At 39.1% G+C, this 19236-nt stretch overlaps 1 protein-coding gene across 5 annotated transcripts in view; it reads left to right on the top strand.

The window, feature by feature from the left end:
- Window positions 1–19236, top strand: part of LOC134226463 (ankyrin repeat and fibronectin type-III domain-containing protein 1) — a 668421-nt gene that overhangs the window by 530219 nt on the left and 118966 nt on the right. For 4 of the 5 annotated variants that reach the window (XM_062707258.1, XM_062707292.1, XM_062707276.1 and 1 more), the window contains one exon: window positions 9691–10431. The exons of the other annotated variant lie outside the window; for it this stretch is intronic. In XM_062707258.1, the coding sequence (XP_062563242.1) occupies window positions 9691–10431 (741 nt within the window). The remainder of the gene's footprint in view (window positions 1–9690; window positions 10432–19236) is intronic. 5 annotated transcript variants of the gene reach the window in all.

Genomic DNA, 19236 nt, shown 5'->3' with positions numbered 1-19236 from the left:
GATGTTACGTATGAAATGTGGTCCTTGAACGTTAATTTCCAATCCAATTGAATACCCGAGTCTTTCGCTTCATTATTGAACCTTTCAAATAATAGTCGCTAAGAACAGGTTGATGCTTGCGTGTAAAAGTTATTACCGAACATTTTGAAGGATTGAGCACCAATCTGTTCTTTTTGCACCAGCCAACAAAAATGTTTAGTTGGTCTTGTAGGTACATTGCATCAGCAGCATATTTTATGACAGAAGACAGTTTACATCGTTGAGGCACAGTAGAAACATAAACGGCCCAAGATGACTTCCTTGTGGAACCCCTGATGTGATTTCAAATGTAGACGAGCAGTGATTACCGATTTTTACAGACATACAGCGTTTGGTCAAATATGATTCAATCCACTTGAGAAAATCTCCGTTAAAACCGAGACGTGCCAGCTTTGCTACTACAATCTGGTGATTAATTTTATCAAAAGCTGCAGAGAAATCAGTATAGATGGCATCTGCTTGATAACCATTTTCCATCTCGCGAACAATCAAGGAAGTATATATCAGGTTCGTAACCGTTGATCTGTTGGAAGTAAAACCGTGTTGATGCTCAGAAATGTAGCTGCTGCAATAGAATGTCATGTAATCCAGAATTAACTTCTCAAATAATTTCGACGCCGCGCTTAAAGATGCGATTCTACGATAGCTTGAAACTACTTTCTTGAAGATTGGAAAAACATAGGAATCCTTCCAGATGTCAGGGAAAATGCCATTGCGAAGTGATAGGTTAAATATTGTAACAAGTGGTAATGAGACGGAGGTTATGCAGTTGCGAAATACGATTGAAGGAATTCCATCGGGGCCAGGATTCGTCGAGATTTTAAAGTTTCTGCCAGTCGATTCAACTTCCTGAATTGTAACCATTGTTAACCTTTCGAATGCTGGATACTAAAAAAGGCTGGAAGCGGCTTGAAGAATGTCATCACTGCATGGGCGTTCATCAGTACAAAAGTGCGAGCGGATAATTCTGCGATAGCTTCAACCATAGAAGCACCTTGGGAGACTCTTTTAAAATTCCTTCGAAATTTCGTTTTAGCATTCCTCAAGTAATTGAAAAATTTCAAAGGAATTCTTTCGATCATTCATTTAACAAATATTTCTACGAGTTCTTTTTGATAATCCCCTTATCATAAATTATTCCAGATGTTTCATCAGCAATTACAATCCCTCGGCTCCTGTAGTTTTTTCGGAATTTCCGCGAACGAATTTCCAAAGGAATTTTTGAAGAAACTACTGAACAGTGATGAGAAATGTAAAAAAAGACAGTTTTTCAAAAGTTATTTAGAATTCGGATTCTTTGATTAACTTGTTATGCTTAAATGATAAAGTTCTAGTTATTAAATAGATCATTGCTCTAAATACAATGTGTGAGAGCAATGATCTATTGAAAAATGTTTTAGGATGTTTATATAAAGTAACACATAATATCGGAGTGACATTTCCCGCCACTGCCCTTGAAGAAATTTCAGAAATAATCGAATTTCTCTGGGATTTCCTCCAAGAATTCCTTCTGAATTGCTTTCAGGGATTCCTTCGGAAAGATCTCAGGAAATCTTTTGGAAATGCATCAAGATATTCCTTCAAAAACTCAAAGTAGGAATTCTAAGAATTACTTTAGAACTTCCCTAATGAATTCTTCCAAAAATTCTTCAAATATCTCTTCAGTAATTCCTTCGAAAATTTATTAACGATATATCATAATAATTTCTTCTCAATTCCTTTGGAAATTTGATCGAAATTCCTTCGGAAAACTCTTCAGAAATACCTACGGAAATTGATCCAGGAAATCCTTCCGAAATTCCTTTGGATTTTTTCTTCAGGAATCGTTCGGAGGTTACTTTAATAGCTCTTTTAGAAATTTTCTTTGAAATTTAGGTTAGAAACTTTTCCGATAATTCTTTTTTTTTATTCCTATTTCATTCTTTAATAAATTTTCGGAAAAAATCTTCTAAATTTTTTTCGGAATAATTCCTGTAGGAAATTAGGAATGGAATTTTGTATGAGTAATCTAAAAGGATTTCCTGGAGAAAGTTTAAAAGGAACTTTCGGGGACATTCACAAAGGGGTTGCCAGAGAATTTATCGAAGGAATCACTTGACGAATTTCAAAAGGAACTCCTGGCATAATTTTCAAAATCGTTTGAGTAAACTACTGAAGGAGTTGTCAGAAGAATTTTTGAAGGATCGCCTAGAACAGGGCTGCCCAACGTACGGCCCGCGGGCCGGATGCGGCCCTCGGCTTCATTTTTTGTGGCCCGCGCGCCGTGGCAGAAAATACTTCATAACCGGCCCACAAGCTTCTCTATGTGTCTCGGGAAGCTTATTTTTATAATTTACTAGCAGACCTGACGAACTTCGTTTCGCCTAAGATTAATTTATTCTCTACTTAGTTCTCGAGTTATGCAGAAATTTCTGTTTCACTGTTTCATTGTATGGGAACCCCCCTTTCCAAAAGAGGGAGGGGTCTTGAACCATCTTAAGAACCTTCCCCGGCCCCAAAAACCTCTGCATACAAATTTTCACGCCGATCCGTTCAGTAGTTTCGGAGTCTATAAGGTTCAGACAGACAGAAATTCATTTTTATGTATATAGATGTAGATGTAGATTGTAGATGTATATAGATTAGATATTATTAAATACTGTAGGATATTACTGGTTTATAACAAAACAATTTCTGTTAATAAAGTCCTTTACTTTTATTGTAGTCCAATATTTTTTTTTATCTGAATTTGAAACTAGAAATAATATTTTACATTCTTTGAAATGGCTGCATAGTGCTGCAATGGCATGCAACTGAGTGACCCAATGGTTTTATTATTTTGTTCGAAAAGAAAGTTTTGCTGTGCTACAGGAATATGAGCTGAAACAACATTACGAAACTAAGCATTCTACAAAATACGAAATTTGGACTGAACCAAGAAGAAAACGAATGTTAAAAGAGCTTCAAAGATAAAACTTAAGTGCTTACAACTGATGGAGTCAACATCAACAATAACGGGAAAAAATACGCTGGCCCCGTGACACTTCCAAGAAAGGAAAAACGATCACAGGGGCATGGTTATAATTCCCCGCACATTGCATTATTCACCAAGAAAATCTGTGTGCGAAAACAATCAATATTCTTGAAATACTGACGCCATTGGCGTATTCAAGGGGGGGGGGTGGCCCTCCCCAGACACACTTGTGCCCCCCCTCCCCCCCCCGGAAAATTTGAAAATCGATTTCCAAAATAGTCAATTTTTATATATCACAAACATATTTTCTCATTCCTCATTGCATCATACGTCTTCTTCGATCAATTGTTTGGCACAGTATCGAACTGTGCAAAATGATAAGTCCAAAAAGATTTTTCAGATTTTTAATGCCAATCACTTTCATTGCCATTAATTAATCAAGTAATTGCAAAGCGTGTTAACATTCTGGATTATTGATTATACCATGTTAAAAACAAGTTTGTTTGAAAAATATACATTCTTGTTCTGACATCCAACGACGGTTAGATTCAAACGAAGGGAAACATTTTTGGACCATAATTTAATAATTAATAGTCGTGACTGTCTACTATGGTGGCTTAAATTAGTATTGAAAAAACCTTTTTCAATTTTATTGATGGGCCGCTATCTTATTCGGTACTATTTATTTCGATCTGTTTAATCATAAGTCGAGCACATCTGTATATGGGATCCATATACATATGTGCTCGACTTGCAATTAGCGGCAGTGATGCTCTGGACAAAATTTCAGCCAAATCGGTCAACATTTGGGCGGTGATAAACTTGTGGATAACTATGATACTCATTCAGATCTAGAAGGATTTTAGACAGAATGGTATGCTGAAAACCGCAAGAAGATTATAGTTTATTAGGCAATGATATTAGCATCAAATAGAATAAAATATATTTTAATTACCAGATAAAGACTGTCGCCTCTGTTCCCTTTGTTCTGCTGTCCGAAACATGTGTGGTACCTAACTGTCAAATCGTATGTGTTTTTCCTTCATTGACATTTAGATCCCGTATCCTCGCCAGCAAAAAGACAGCGACGACAGCGACAATCTTTATCTGATAACTAAAATATCTTTTAATAGAATTGAATTAGAGGGCGGCCCATCAAAACATTTGAAAAAGTGTTTTTGGGTCCCCTTACTGTATACACATATTATTGGCCTTCATACTTGTATGCTTCAAAATCCAGCCAATGCGAGTTAAAACCATAATTCTTTTTTAAACCTTTTGTAAATAGATATTAGAGATTATCAAAAATAGTTGAATGATTCTGAAAATGGGAGAAAATTCGATTGTCACCATTTGTTATTCACGAAATATCATTAAAATCCGGTTTTCAGGTGCCCTTCATTCAATACCGTCGTTCGGGGTGACATTGGGCCTAGGGGGTAAGATTTGGCCAAAAACGAAAAATGTTTCAACTCCTAATATCTCAGAAACTGTTACGAATTTTGATGAAATCAGTCTAGGAAATCACAAAACAAATTCCAAGAACTAATTGTGCTCGTACGATAATGATTGGAATTTGAATGTAAAATTATTGAGCGAATGAACCCGTAATAAAATAGTGTCAGTAATGCCCCACAAATCTATTACATAACTAGTTTTTAGATCGATGGATACCTGATTATCATGTTACGATAATCTATTGTTGTTTTATCGAATTTAATTAATATTTATATAACGGTTCTGGTTTTTCGTAGCAACGAGCAATGCACACAAAAAAGCGGTGAGATTGGGCCAAGCCTTCAGTTGATTTGCCTAACATAGTTGGTAAGAGCCGTAATGTAGGCAATTATTTTGAATGAACGATTGAATCGTTTCATCGTCACCGCTGAACTATTTCATTTGGCCCAATGTCACCCCCTGTACGGGGTGAGAATGGGCCAATTTTGAACAACATATAACTTTGAAGAATTTCCATAATTCATTATTTTTTCCCCACACAGCGGTAAATTTATTATTCAAGCTTGTATCAAACTAATTAAAACTGGATTCCAATGTTAACTACTAGAGCTTTGTAACATTTACTTGGAGCATACCAAATTTTGGCCCAATGACACCCTCGTTGGCGGTACTTCTACAACATCTTCTCAATATTTTTTTTTTATCTTTAAAATATTTCCAGAATTATAAAACAAAGGAAAAATTTACAACAATCCAACAGCATCTAAAAAATTTGTGCAAATATCAGGATTCGCTTAACTAGCTTTTTTATTTGGTAGGCTCAGTCGTATATGGCGCTTTGAGGAGCCGCAATTCTTTGGTATTAAAATATAAGGATTATTATACTTTCACAATATGATGTAGATTGTATTTAGTTTTTTATGGACCCCACAATATCAACAAATCATCTACGTTTTTACCTTTATTAAGTGAGGGATTTTCCTGAGCTTTTCAACTTACCGTTTTTCATTCAAAATATGTTTTTTGTTTAATTATATGGAGCGTGAGAAAATAATCGACCCCATCCTTTTCCCGTTAGCCCTTACGTAATTAGTGCACGGGCCTCGCAAACTTAAAAATGCTCTTAAAAATTCGGAACATGTCCATTATTAAAAATTGTAAAATTGTGTAGAAAGTACGGTCCCTCGAAGCTTTCCTTTTTTTGTTTTTTTTTTTTCAAAAACTGCTGCAATGTATTTAAATGAACGCAAATAAATGCGAACTGGTGGAAATAACTGAATCTATCTCCCTAAAGTGCAATTTTTACCTCTCTTATGTGCTTTTCTTGTTACTCTTATGTGTTTTCTTTTTTATAATACACGTGAAAGGCACCATATAAAAAAAGTAATGAAGAGATCCAAAAACTGCAAATCAGATTTAGACAAACTTGTGCATAATTCATGAAAATACAATGAAATACGCTCAAACCGATTCGATTGATGTTAACAACAAGACAAATAAAAGGCATTAAAAACCCTTGGCAGTCTATGCATGCGCTATACCCCCTTAAAATATTGTCCCCCACCAGCTGGGGCCATGGCCACCCTTAGACTAGGATTCTAGTTACGCCTATGACTGATGCTCGACATTAAGCCAATAATCAATGCGAAGAATTATTCTCTTTGAAACGAAATCGCACTATTTTTACACGAGAATGAAAAACCAATGCCCAAACTGAAAGATCCTGAATGGGCGATTGGCTTTTCTGGTAGATATTATAAAAAATTCCAATGACTTGTACATTCAGATGCAAGGCACGGATCAACACGTCAAGCATTTATTTAACAACATTAAAGCTTTTGTAACGAAATTGGCACGAAACATGTTGACAAAGTTGGTTGCTGAAAACTGGTGGGGTCATACACTTATTACGTAAGCATTTTTTTCTTGGTTTTTCGACCTCTCTCCCTCAAGTAAGATTTCTTTTATACAAATGATTTTTTTTAATTATGTCATGCATAAGAAACGACATAAATAAAAGAATAAATTTAAAAAATAAATTCTGGCGCGCAGGCAGGTGGTAATTCTAAAATTGGGCCGTGGCTTGAAAAGGTTGGGCAGGCCTGGCCTAGAACATGATCCGTCGAAATTTTTAAATCAATTACTGTTATTATTTCCAAAGTAATTTCTGAATGATGTTTCTTATGTGTTTTTGAAGAAAATTTCAAAAGAAATTTCCCAACGAGTTTCTAATAGAATATCTAAAGAAATTACCAAAAAAAATCGTGAGGAATTTACGATTTTTTTTAACTTTTTCAGAATTTTTTTTCTTAGTTTTCCAGGCAATGTCTTGAAGGATTTCCAAAAAATCTTCTGCATATCACAGAATTTCCTGAAGAAATCCTTGGAAGATATGCCGAAAGAGTTCTTGGAGGAATGTCCAAATAAATTCTTGGAGCAACTTAAGAATGTCGGAAATTCCTTCAGGAGTTCCTTTGGAAATTTCTTTTAATTTAAAAAAGTCTTTTAAATTATATCCTAGATTGTAGGTAAGAATTCTTGTAGGACATTCCGGAGGAATTACTGGAGAAATTTGTTTCAAATGGTATCCGATAGAGTTCCTGAAATAATTTTCGAAAGTGGTCCTGTAGGAATTTCAGGAATTATCCATGAAATTTTGTAGAAAAATCCTGCAGGTACTTCCTGAACATGTGTAGCATGCGTATCACACATGTCATCGACCCAAGTTCAATTTCATCAAATCGCATTCCTTGCGTCATGCCGAACATTCCAACCCCCATAATTCAGCAACTGATCAAGTCGTTCCCATGCTACCCATCGCACGGTAGTGCCGACGGTATGGTTTCCATTTTGCTATCTCTCTTCCTATCAGTGCATCGATCACTGATTCGCTAGGTTATACATAATGACTTCAGGTACCACCAATTATGAGCTCAGGTTAAGTAAAGAGCTTTTGATAAATAAAACATTCACCTGCCGAACATAACTGCTACATGCTACTGCTACACCGTGACCGATGATTTAAAATATTTACAAAAAATGTCATAAATTAGTTCCCTCGGAATTCTTGAGAACATTTTTTGAAGAATTCTGGATAGTAGTAAACCCGGTTTTGACTGCTTGCTAGTAAACCTCCCAAAATGCAGAGATTACAGTCTATCCATTATCATACCTCTTCGGACACCCTCAGAATTTCCAGAAAATGGATGTTTTTGGAAAAACATTTAAAAAAAATCATAGAGACTTTTTGAATACATTATTAAACAATGGATAGACGTTAAAATGCAAATAAAATTTCCTAGTATTTGAAACTGTTTGACATTTTTTTAAATTGATTTACCGCTTAACTGATTAATCCCTCCAATTATAGTTCTCACCACTGACGCCAAATTGTACAATGAACTAACTATCTGGCTAATTTTCAATAGGAAACAACAAGACAGATTCACAATAGGATTCAGTAGGAAACAACAGACAGACTTCACTTCAACTCATCGAGATAATTATATTTTAATGTTGGCCGCCTATCAAAAGTACATTTCTAAAGTAATCTCATAACTTGGTGTACGAAAAAGGCACAACGAAAGTAAGGCACCACTCTACTTAAACCACTCCCACTTTCATTATTATTTGCATTTCAAATTTATTCACCGTATATTTGGTCCTATTACAGGTCACTTGTAATATTCAAAAAACTAACATTTACATTCTTTTATCGATCTACAAAACACCTCGCAATTTCTTAAAAGACTTCCTCCGGTCGTAGCTGCATATTTCCCAAAAAAAGCTTTTTCATCCACCGTCTGTTACGATGTACTCTGCAATGCATTGGGAGAACCCAACGGCAAGCTTTGGCTTGGTGTGGCTCGCTTTCAGCCTGCAAAGGGCACACCATCCCACCACACACCATGCGCTGTTCATTTGTTGTGCGCCCGAAGCGTGAAGCGAAAACGTGCTGAAAAATTAACATCATCACTGGCTGGAAAAATACGCAGGGCACAGAGTTACCGCCGCGCCACGCCGGTGCGGTGGTGGTGGACAACGGCGGAGGCTGAGCGACCATTACCGGTGTAATGGAAGTGATTTTCTGGCGCTTTCGCTCCCAAGTTCTGGTGGTACCTACGTAGCGTGCCGGTTTTCTCCTGAGGGACGAACCCACGAGGAAAAGTTTTTAATTTCCGACCTGCTGAAGTGCACCGTGATGGAGCCAAAATGGATACGTAATGCTATTTCTGTTATCGCACTCACAGCCTCTTCCACTCGACATAGCTGTGAAACATGCACAGCTGGAACAGGAAATTTCTGCCCAAGAAGGTGCCAAACTCATTTTCCCGCCTAGATTGCATTTATCACAGAATAATGGACTATCGTACCAAAACGATGCAGAATGGTCAAACGTAAAAATGCACAAGAGGTTCGCAAAACCACAATCTATACATTTAAATGGAATTCTTGTCTACAACAACAACACTCAAATTGGGAAACTTTTCGAACACATCAAATTAGTACGTTTGTCTGTAAACCGAAATGTAATTCTTTTCATAAATGAAACTATTTGTATTGTTGAAGGAAATCTCCTAAGATCATTTTGGAAGACTTGTTGTAATCAGATCATCTTCTTCTTCTTATTGACATTACATTCCCCACTGGGACATTGCCGCCTCGCTGCTTAGTGTTCGTTCAGCACTTCCACAGTGCTGCGAGGTTTCTAAGCCAGGTGTCCATTTTTGCATTCGTATATCATGAGGTTAACACGATGATAGTTTTATGCCCAGGAAAGTCGAGACAATTTCCAAACCGAAAATAGCCTAGATCGGCACCGGGAATCAAACCCAGCCACCCTCAGCATAGTCTTGCTTCATAGCCGCGCATCTTACCGCTGGGCTAAGGAGGGCCCCATTGTAATCAGATATAATACGTTATTACCTAACAGTTAGGCAAAGAAAAAACTATCTTACGAGTAGGTACACTACGCAGAAAAACATTCTAGACTTGGAAGACAAATTATTGAACGAAACGCAATGAACACGATGACATTCTGTAAAATTTATGTTGAGTTCGGTACTTTATTTTATACATATTCCGTCCTTCTAGGAAAACATTATTTGTTCTGGTCACAGAATTAATTTGCCAGCCCCATTTCCTGCCAGATTAATTTAATTTTCATTTGTTTAAGTTCAATTCAATCTTATGTTATCTTTCGTTTTTCTTATTCTCCCATTTCCGTTTGCCCTTTCCAGAAATCAGTCTACCGGATCTGGTGTCCCGGTCTCTATCGAGCGTCGGGCTCCCGGACTGCACAGTCATTTGTCCACCTGCCATCCGGTCGGGTTCCGTCTCACCGCAAGGAAGCCGTCGCTCCCAAAGGAGCCCGTCCCCGAGGAAGAATGGCTCCGCGCTAGACATTGCAACGATTGAGTCACCCCCGCCGTCACTCTCCCCGTCCCCTTCCATCCTCACAGCACCGATCCTGTACTTCGAGCATGAATGCTTTCCCACCGCCACTCACCTGGACCGAATGACCAGCGCCAGTTCACCGAATCTCAGCTCGGTTCAAGCGAAAAAGATGGAATACCTGCTGCCTCACCAGCAGCACCCACCCGGATCTCAGCCACCGGCGCCACCGTCCAAGCGGCAAATTTCTCCAAAGATTCCAAAGAAAACACGCCACCTGTCGACGAGTTCGGCAGACGGCGAAACCGACAGCACTACTGGTCCCAGAGCTACCCTAAACCTGCGGGTCGCCAGCCTGGTCGAGACGAACAATAACAAAAACTTCACCAGCAATGGGGAGAGCGGTGGTGGCGGCATCGACATCCTGGCCACAACCGGTGGCAAACCGGAACCGGCGGCCATCAACAACAATCACAGCCACGCACCGCACTCGGGACCGTACTGGAAGCACAAAATCACCAAAAAGCAAAGCAAAATGGCTCAAGCGCAGCTGGACAAATTGACACAAATTAATATCCATTTGCACGGTACGTTATTTTATTTTACTTTTTTTTGCCTGTTTTGTATATCAGTTTGTACGGAAAAGCTATATGTTCATATAACAATAGAATTTTCATAACTGGCCCAGATTTCACTTAATAATGGAATTAAGGATTTAAAGAATTAACGGATTATGGATTAAAGAAATAAGGAACTAAGGAATTGGGAAACTAGGGATTTGTGGAATTTAGAAATTGAGGAGCTGGAATTAAGAAATTACGGAACTAACGAAAAAAAGAAAATTGGCTTGTGTCCTATTTCCAGCCGAAGAAATTTAAGGCATGGAAAATGCAACAGTTCCCCTGTTAGAAAGACGTTATCGCCTCAAGATAAATGAATATGTGTGTTTTATTTATATTTGGTTATTATTTTTCGATTCTCACTCACGGTCAGTCATGTCGGTACACGTTTGGTATTTAACGTTTCAGGGACAGTTTGATTGATTCGATTTTTAATTTATAACCGATTTGCTGGTTATCAGCAGGAATTGGACACGGATGTGCTTTTATCTGTTCTGCCATCATCAATCAACGAAGCCTCGCCATGCGCTGGTGTAGCCCTGGTAAATGCCTTCCGTGATTTCGGATCAATCGACAGCAATTTATAAAAGATTAAATAATGTTTGTCAAATGGGGAGCACTGCATGCCATATCCGTTGCCGGAGGGTGATTGGACTGTTTGCAATTGTTTTGTGCTAGTTAATGTGGAAACTTTTATCGGGTTTAATGATCAAAAATTAATCGTCAATATTGTTATAATCATTTAAATTTAATCGGCTATCCGTTTAAAAAAATCCACTATTCATGGACAACCTTGAAGAATAATAGAATACTTAAAAACCCAGATTAATCCACATAGCGGTGACGATGCCTTTCTCGATTCAATCATTGTTACGCTTTAATGTGATATATCTTATTAATAATTTCCTACATTACGGCTCTTTGGAAACGCTGTATAGCAAATCAACCAACTTAGGTTATATGGTTCAACACACCATTTTCTCCATAACTATTGCGTTCAAAAGCCGATATTGCGATATTGCGTTCAAAAGACCGATCATGATTATATTCAATAGTGATCAACTAGGATTTGCCCCCGTCGAATTCAACTTCTTGCGAAAAAGTGGCTAATGTTTTTCAGTTTTCGTGTACGTACACATACATACACACGGACTGACAGACATTTGTTTAGTTTAACGAGCTGAGTCGATTGGTGTATAACATCATGGGTTTCCGAGACTTCTATAAAAAGTTCGATTGTTGTACGAGAAAGGCAAAAAGGTATGACAATTTCTTTGTTATGTTCGGTATTGCACGGCCAACATCGATTACGATAAAATACGTTGTGTACTTTAATTCTCGGTTGTGATATGCAAGCTTCTAAACAAATGTTACATGTGTCGAATACAGAACAAGAAAAGTGTGGTTTTGTGACATTTAAGCTATCTGATTGGTCTTCATTGGAAACGAAAAAATAACCCGACACCCAGTACCGAAATCTGGAAGTAACTGAATCGCTTTGAACGATTCTATTTACAAACGACATGATGGAAATTTCCCTATGAAATACAAAAATGTCTGCAAATTTTTGCAATAGACCTATGTCAATTATACTCGTGGATAATCACAGAAATAGAGGTTTGCGCCGGTCCGGAAATCGATGGCGGCGTGAATCGACGTGGAGATTTTTTTAAGTTCGTTTCTTAAAGATTTTTTCTGCATTTTTTTCGGGATATTCTGAAGATTTCAGCAGGAGAATCTTTTGAATTTTGTCGGAAAATCTGAACTCCTCCCGAAAATCTTTTGAGCTTCTCCAAAACATTCATTTGAAAATTATTTTCGGATTTTGCATGGTAACTATGAAGTTTTCATTTTTTTTTAATTTCCAAGGGATACACATTGAAATGTCCATGAAAAATTGTTTGGTATTTCCGTGGGAAATTCTTTGGAATTTACATGAAAAATTCTTCAGAAAAATTGTTCCTAGTTTTTACTGAAAAATGTTCGGAAAATCCACGAAAAGTTTCCGTTGATTAAATTCTTCAGAGTTTCCGCGGGAGGTTGTTCAAAATGTAGATATAAAAAAAAATGGGTTTCAGCGGCATTTTTTTTTTTCTAATTTCACGGAAAACTGTTCGGTATTTCAACGTAAAAAAATCAAAATTTCAAAGGAATTTCTATGGATTTCTACAAGGAATTCTTCGTATTGGCCATATGAAATTCTTCGGAAATTCAATGAAAAAAACAGATTAATCCACCTAACGTTGGTGGTGCCATTATACAAATGAGAGAAACACATAAGACTAGTCAAAATATCACTTTAGGAGGATAGATTTTACCATTTCCATCCATACAGACATCATCTAAATTTGTCGAGCTAGTCGAGTGGATTGGTACGTGTCCGAGCCTTGTATCAAAAGTTTTGCTTGGAGTGACCCTATAGCCTACAGGTAAAAAGGAATTGTCGTTTGGCCAAAAATTATTCGCTGGAAAGCCATTTGGTCGAATAATAAATACGTCTAGCCGAAATTCATCAAGCAGAATTCCATTTGGCGGAAATTGAGGCCGAAAACAGTTTGGCCAAAACAACATATGGCCGAACTGGTATTTTGGCCGAAAAAGCCCTGTTCCCTAACAGGTCGTTTAACCGAATAGGCTATAAAGCCGAAAATGTCATTTGGTCGAAATAGTTTGACAGCAAACGTCGTTGATTACTCAACGGGTAATATGGTCAAAAATGTCCACCCAGTTGGCCAAATAACATTTTCGGTGAAATGGTTTTTCCGCCAAACGGAAATGGTGGAAATAACCTTTTCAGCCAATCAACATTTTTGGCCAGCTCGGCCGAACGACATTTTTGGCCATATGTCCATTTCGGCTGAATGAAATTATCGGCCAGATGGGTTTTGTTCTAAAGGTTTGATCGGTAAAATACCATATATATCCAAACACTTTTCGGTCTTGTTGTTTTTCGGACAAAAAGCCCTACCCGTCGTTTGGCCGAAAGTCATTCGGCGAATAACCATTCATTCGAGTATCACTTGACCGAATAACATGTCATCTAGGTAAATTCCATTAGGCCAAATTGGACGTTTGTCCGAAACGGACAGAATGGTTTGACCGAAAATGACATGTGGCCGAAAGCGACAAACAGCCGAGAGACACATTCAGCCGAACTGGTAACTTGACCGAAAAAGTTGTTTGCCCTAACAGTTCATTTGACTGAATATGCCATTTGGCCGAATCGGTCGTTTGCCCGAAAAAGTCATTTGATCGAATAAAAATGTCCTTTCTTTAAAACGACTTTTTTGGCAAAATGGCCAGTTCCACCGAATGGCACTTTCGGCCGAATGCTTTGACAAATATGTATTTCGACCTAAACAGTAAGATCGTCTTCAGTGTCTCGTACTTGACTCGACTTCTTCGACGTCCAATAAAGTAGTGGAACAAACTCGTTTTATGACAAGTGAATACATTCCACTAATAGTTAAAAATAATTTTCTTATCAAAATGGAGAAAACTATTATTGGTCATATAAGCGCTTTATTCACCTCCAATGTTTGTTCGGTTGCACCACGAGCTCGCCCAGCTCTACGGCGAACCCAGTATCCAGAAGGTAGCTAAAGCCGGAAAGGTACGATGGGCAGGACATGTTGCAAGAATGCCGGACAGCAACCCTGCAAAGATGGTGTTCGCTTCCGATCCGGCAGGTACGAGACGGCGTGGAGCGCAGCAAGCGAGATGGCCAGACCAGGTGCAAAACGACTTGGCGAGCGTGCGGCGTATCCGAGGATGGAGAGATGCGGCCTCGAACCGTGTATTGTGGCGTCAAATTGTTGATTCAGTGTTATCTGTTTGGATGTAGACTAAATAAATGAAATGAATGTTTGTTCGGTTGTGGCCTTCGGCAAAATAGCTTTCTGCCAAACGACTGGTCTCCGTTCAAAAATGCTATTTCAGAGTTTTTTTTTATTACAACGAGAAATCCTTCGAAATTTATACTCGAAGCTTTTTTTAGTTTTCACGGAGAGATTATCGAAATTTCAACGGGAAGACGCGTAAGATTTTAAAGGAAATCATTTGTATTTCCACGAAAAAATCTCCGGAGTTTTAACATGATGTTCTAGGGATCAATCGAGAAAATTTATGGATATTCCACTGAATCTTCAGAATTTCACAAAAAAAATCCTGCGGACTTCTTTAAATTTGAATCAGTGTGGAAAATTGTAGACCACCGGCGTGACAAATTTTAAATGGCGGCGCGTCGATGCAAAAATGTTGGCGGCTGCGGCGCAAAAGTTTTCGCGAATTCGAAAGAATTTTAGCAATTTTAAAAGCAATTTTTCTAGAAAATTCGAATGAAGGAATATCCTGATTAAATTCAATTATATTTCCAGAACAAATTTAGAAGAAATACAGAAGAAATTTTCAGCAGAAATTGGAAAATTTTGAATGCAACCAAGGCTCATCTTAAAGAATCCCCCCAGAGCTCAAATCCATATGGCCTTGCCTTGTCAGTGGTTCTAATACCTACCTGGATACCTGGTAGGCTACAGCGTCGATACACCTATGCCTGGCGTATTGTAGAGCTCCATAATGGTCGGTCGAGGGCGATGTTTCTCCAGTTTTCCCGAACGTTTAGGGTCCCCAGGTCCGATTCCACCGCGTGCAGCCAGCGTGTTCGTGGCCTTCCACGAAGTCGCCAGCCTCTATCTGGTTCTCTGTATATTGTATATTGTTTTCGCTATTCTTTCTTCCGACATTCGCACTAACTGACCAGCCCACTGAAGTCTGCCGTATTTTATACGATAGACAATATTTTCTTCTGTGTATACTTACTTGATACAGCTCATGATTCATGCGTCTGCGCCACACACCATTTCCTAGTTTCCTTCCGAGTATTGTACGCAGCACTTTTCGCTCGAAATTTCCTAAAGCCCTCCGGCCCGCCTCTTTTAACGTCCATGCTTCATGTCCATAAAGGGCCACTGCACACTGGCAAAAATCGTGTTTTAGGTCGTTTATTTAATAGTACTTTTATTACACGATTTAGCCTAATGGCTTCTTCGAGACATTTTATCAGTAAGTCGACCCGCTTCTTTGGAGGTATTAAGCCTTATGATCGATCCGCCTAAAAGTGAGATAAAAACATTACTTTTTCCACTCCACAGCATATAAGGTTTGATTCTTCATAAAAGTTGTAGCAAAAGTACTCCTGAAAAAGTTTGTCGAAGACACCAAGTTCGTAATTCCGTTACTTTTGGCGATTTTATGCTGACAACCCCTTGAAAAATGTTTTTTTCATCATATCTTTTTCATTTAAATTTCTACATTTTTTGCATGTTCTAGAAAGTTTTAGATAATATTAAAATACGCCGTTTGGTGGTTTTATTGGAATTTTTTTAATCATATTTGATTTAACTACAACTTGATACCGAGCAAATTTGGGCAATCAATCTCATACGCACAACAAAGTACAAGTAATGAACTTTAAATAAATATCTGAACTGTAGAATTGTAAGCGAATGTAAGGAATGTTTCATCAAAAACCATTTCCTACTATGCAAGGTAGAAATCAATCACCCTTCACAAGGAGTTGATGAACTAATGCACCATGCGTCTCCATATGCTTGTATGCTTATGCATGGAACATGTTCAAAACTGGCATAATAAGCAATAAATCTCCAAAAGTAATGAAATTACGAACTTGGTGTCTTTGGCATTGTTTTTCAGAATGACTTTTGCTACAACTCTTGCGAAGATATACCTTCCATGTTGTAAAGTGGAAAAAAAAGTTTAAAATTCGAAAGTGCATCAGTCTAATCAGTTTCGCCCGAAAACCATGTTTGGACATTATCTGCCACAGCTCATTTCTCTACACTGAATCGTACGCTGCTTTGAAATCAATGAACAGATGGTGAGTCTGCAAGTTGTACTCCCGAAATTTATCAATGATCATCCGCAGGCTAAACATCTGATCCGTCGTTGATTGGCGCTCATGAAAACCTGCCTGGTATTCGCCGACGAAGGACTCTTCTAGCGGTCTCAATCTGCTAAACAGGATACGCGACAGGATTTTGAACGCCGAGTTCAGAAGGGTAATCCCTCTGTAATTGTCACACTCTAGTCTGTGCCCTTTCTTATAGATTGTACATATGAGGCCATCCAACCAGCCGGCAGACAGTTCTTCATCCTCCCATATTTTCTGGATAAAGTGGTGGATTGATTGATGCAGCTGCTCACTTCCGTGTTTGAGAAGCACGACCAGGATATCGTCCTTCCCAGTAGCTTTACTGTTTTTCAGCTCGTTTAGAGCCTTCTTCGAGCCTTGTCCAGCGTTGGTGGTTCAACAGCTTGACCCTCGCCGACTATGTCCATCCTGCTCCTTAATACACCTTCATTTTCACCGTTCAACAAATCTTCGAAGTGTTCCTTCCACATGGCTGCCACCATAGTCTTGTGTGTCAGCAAATTCCCCTCTTAGTCATTGCACATGGCGGGTACTGGCGTAGTCTTATGCCGCTCGCCATTGACGGTTGCGTAAAACCTCTGCATATCGTTTCTATTCATGTTCTACTGCGCTTCAGCTATCACACTCATTTCGTGTTGCCTTTTTTCTGCGGTGGATTCGTTTCTCTTCTGCCCTTTCTACACTTTACCACTCTCTGTTGGAACGAGCCACTAGCATTCGACTCCTAGCAACATTTTTCTCGTCCGTCACTCGCTGGCACTCCTCATCAAACCAACCATTATGTTGGCGTCGCTGTGCAGTGCCTAACACTTCCTGCGCTGTTGTAGTCACGGCTTCGTGGATATTTTCCCACAATATGTTGACGTTGCCAGATCCGGTGACATCTCCTATCCACTCGTCCAGCTTCTGGTGGTACTATTCAGCAACTGACAAGCGTTGGATATTGAAACGCATCGTTCTGTTGTTTCGTGAATTTGTGACGCTGGAAAGTCGCGAAAGTCTTGCAACTACAAGATAGTGATCAGAATCGATGTTCGGACCTCTGATGGACCTTACATCTATAACATCCGTGAAATGTCGTCTGTCGACCAGCACGTGGTCTTTCTGTGAGCAAGTGTCTTCACTTGGATGTTGCCAGGTGTGTTTGCGGATATTCTTACGTGCAAAGTAGGTACTGCAGATTGGCATCCCTATAGCAGCAGCAAAGGTCACAAGTCGCAGACCATTATCGTTGGTTGCGAAATAAAGGCTTTCCGTACCAATGATAGGGCGAAAGAAACTTTCTCTTTCGATCTGCGCATTTGCATCCACGATGACAATCTTTACACATCAAGGCTCTCATAGAACTCTTCACGTCATCAGGCTTATCGTTCGTTGGGGCATAGATGCTGATCAGGCTATAGTTGAAGAATTTGCCCTTCATTCTCAAACGCAAATGCGGTCGCTTGTCGGCTTCCACCGAATAACACGCTTTATCTTCTTCCTGATCACCATGAAGCCAACTCCTCTTTCTGCTCTGTCTCCGCCGCTATAGTCGATGTGGTACTTGAATGAAGTGTTCGCTATGGAATCCACCGCCCGGAATTCAAGTTCTAAAATTCTGGGCCACAGTATTTCCTGGATTGCTGCCACACTCACTCCGACCTTCTGCAGCTCACGAGCCAGGAGCCCAACACGTGCGGGTTCATTCAAAGTTCTCACGTTTCAAGATCCTTCATTCATTGCCGGGTCTGTTGCCGTTGAATCAATCCGTTTGCTCTACTTTTGCCTTTCTTGGGAACTGAAGAAGGTCGCTGTAGCTTCGGCCTATTTTCCGGGTGATGATCCGGAGGCCCCTCCTCCTGAGGTCGAATCATTTGTCCAATACTGCAGAGAGAATAACAAGTCATTCATCATTGGCTGTGATGCTAATGCGCATCATACCGCGTGGGGTAGCACGGATATCAACAGTAAAGTGAATGCTTACTAGAATGTCTCTCATCCAATAGTATTGATATTTGCAATAGGGGAAATGATCCAACATTTTCTAATGCAATTAGACAAGAGGTGTTAGATCTGACACTGTGCAACGGTGCGATTTATGGAAGCATTGCAAACTGGCATGTCTCCAAGGCAAAGTCAAAGATGTTCAGCAAGAGCAACTAAAATGTCTGATGATGCGAAAAATGTTACACAAGCCTTGGCTGACGATATACTTACGAAAGCCAGAGTAGAGAATGCAGTGAGATCTTTTGAGCCTTGATGCTGATTCCGCCGTTAATTGAGATTTTCAAGGCAAGTCTCAAGACTCAATTATATTCCACCTTCATGGAGGCAAGTAAAAGTTATCTTTATACCAAAAGTAGGAAAGCGAGATAAGACGCATCCTAAATCATTTAGGCCCATTAGTCTTTCATCAGTTCTGTTGAAAACTATGGAAAAGGTGTTGAGTGATTATATCAACTCAAATTACACGATTAAACATCCACTGTCTAAGTTCCAATTTGCTTACCAGTCCGGTAAGTCAACAATTACGGCCCTTCATACAGTGGTATCTAAAGTAGAAAAAGCGCTATTGGTGAAAGAAATAGCACTTTGTTCTTTCTTGGATATTGAAGGAGCTTTCGATAACGATTCTTATTCGTCAATGGATCGTGCCATGAAGAAAAGAAACTTCGACACGAACATTATCAAGTGGATTCACATCATGCTTGCAAAAAGAGAAACCTCTTCAGAGCTGGGAAATTCGTCTCGTACAGTATGGGCAACAAAAGGTAGCCCTCAAGGAGGGTTCATCGCACCATTAATGTGGTCCTTCGTTGTAGACAATCTTCTAGGAAGCT

The sequence above is a fragment of the Armigeres subalbatus genome, chromosome 1, assembly GCF_024139115.2.
Source record: "Armigeres subalbatus isolate Guangzhou_Male chromosome 1, GZ_Asu_2, whole genome shotgun sequence".
In the NCBI taxonomy this organism is placed as follows: Eukaryota; Metazoa; Arthropoda; class Insecta; order Diptera; family Culicidae; genus Armigeres; species Armigeres subalbatus.
Note: the sequence above shows the minus strand (reverse complement) of the source record. Positions and strands in the feature narration are given on the sequence as shown.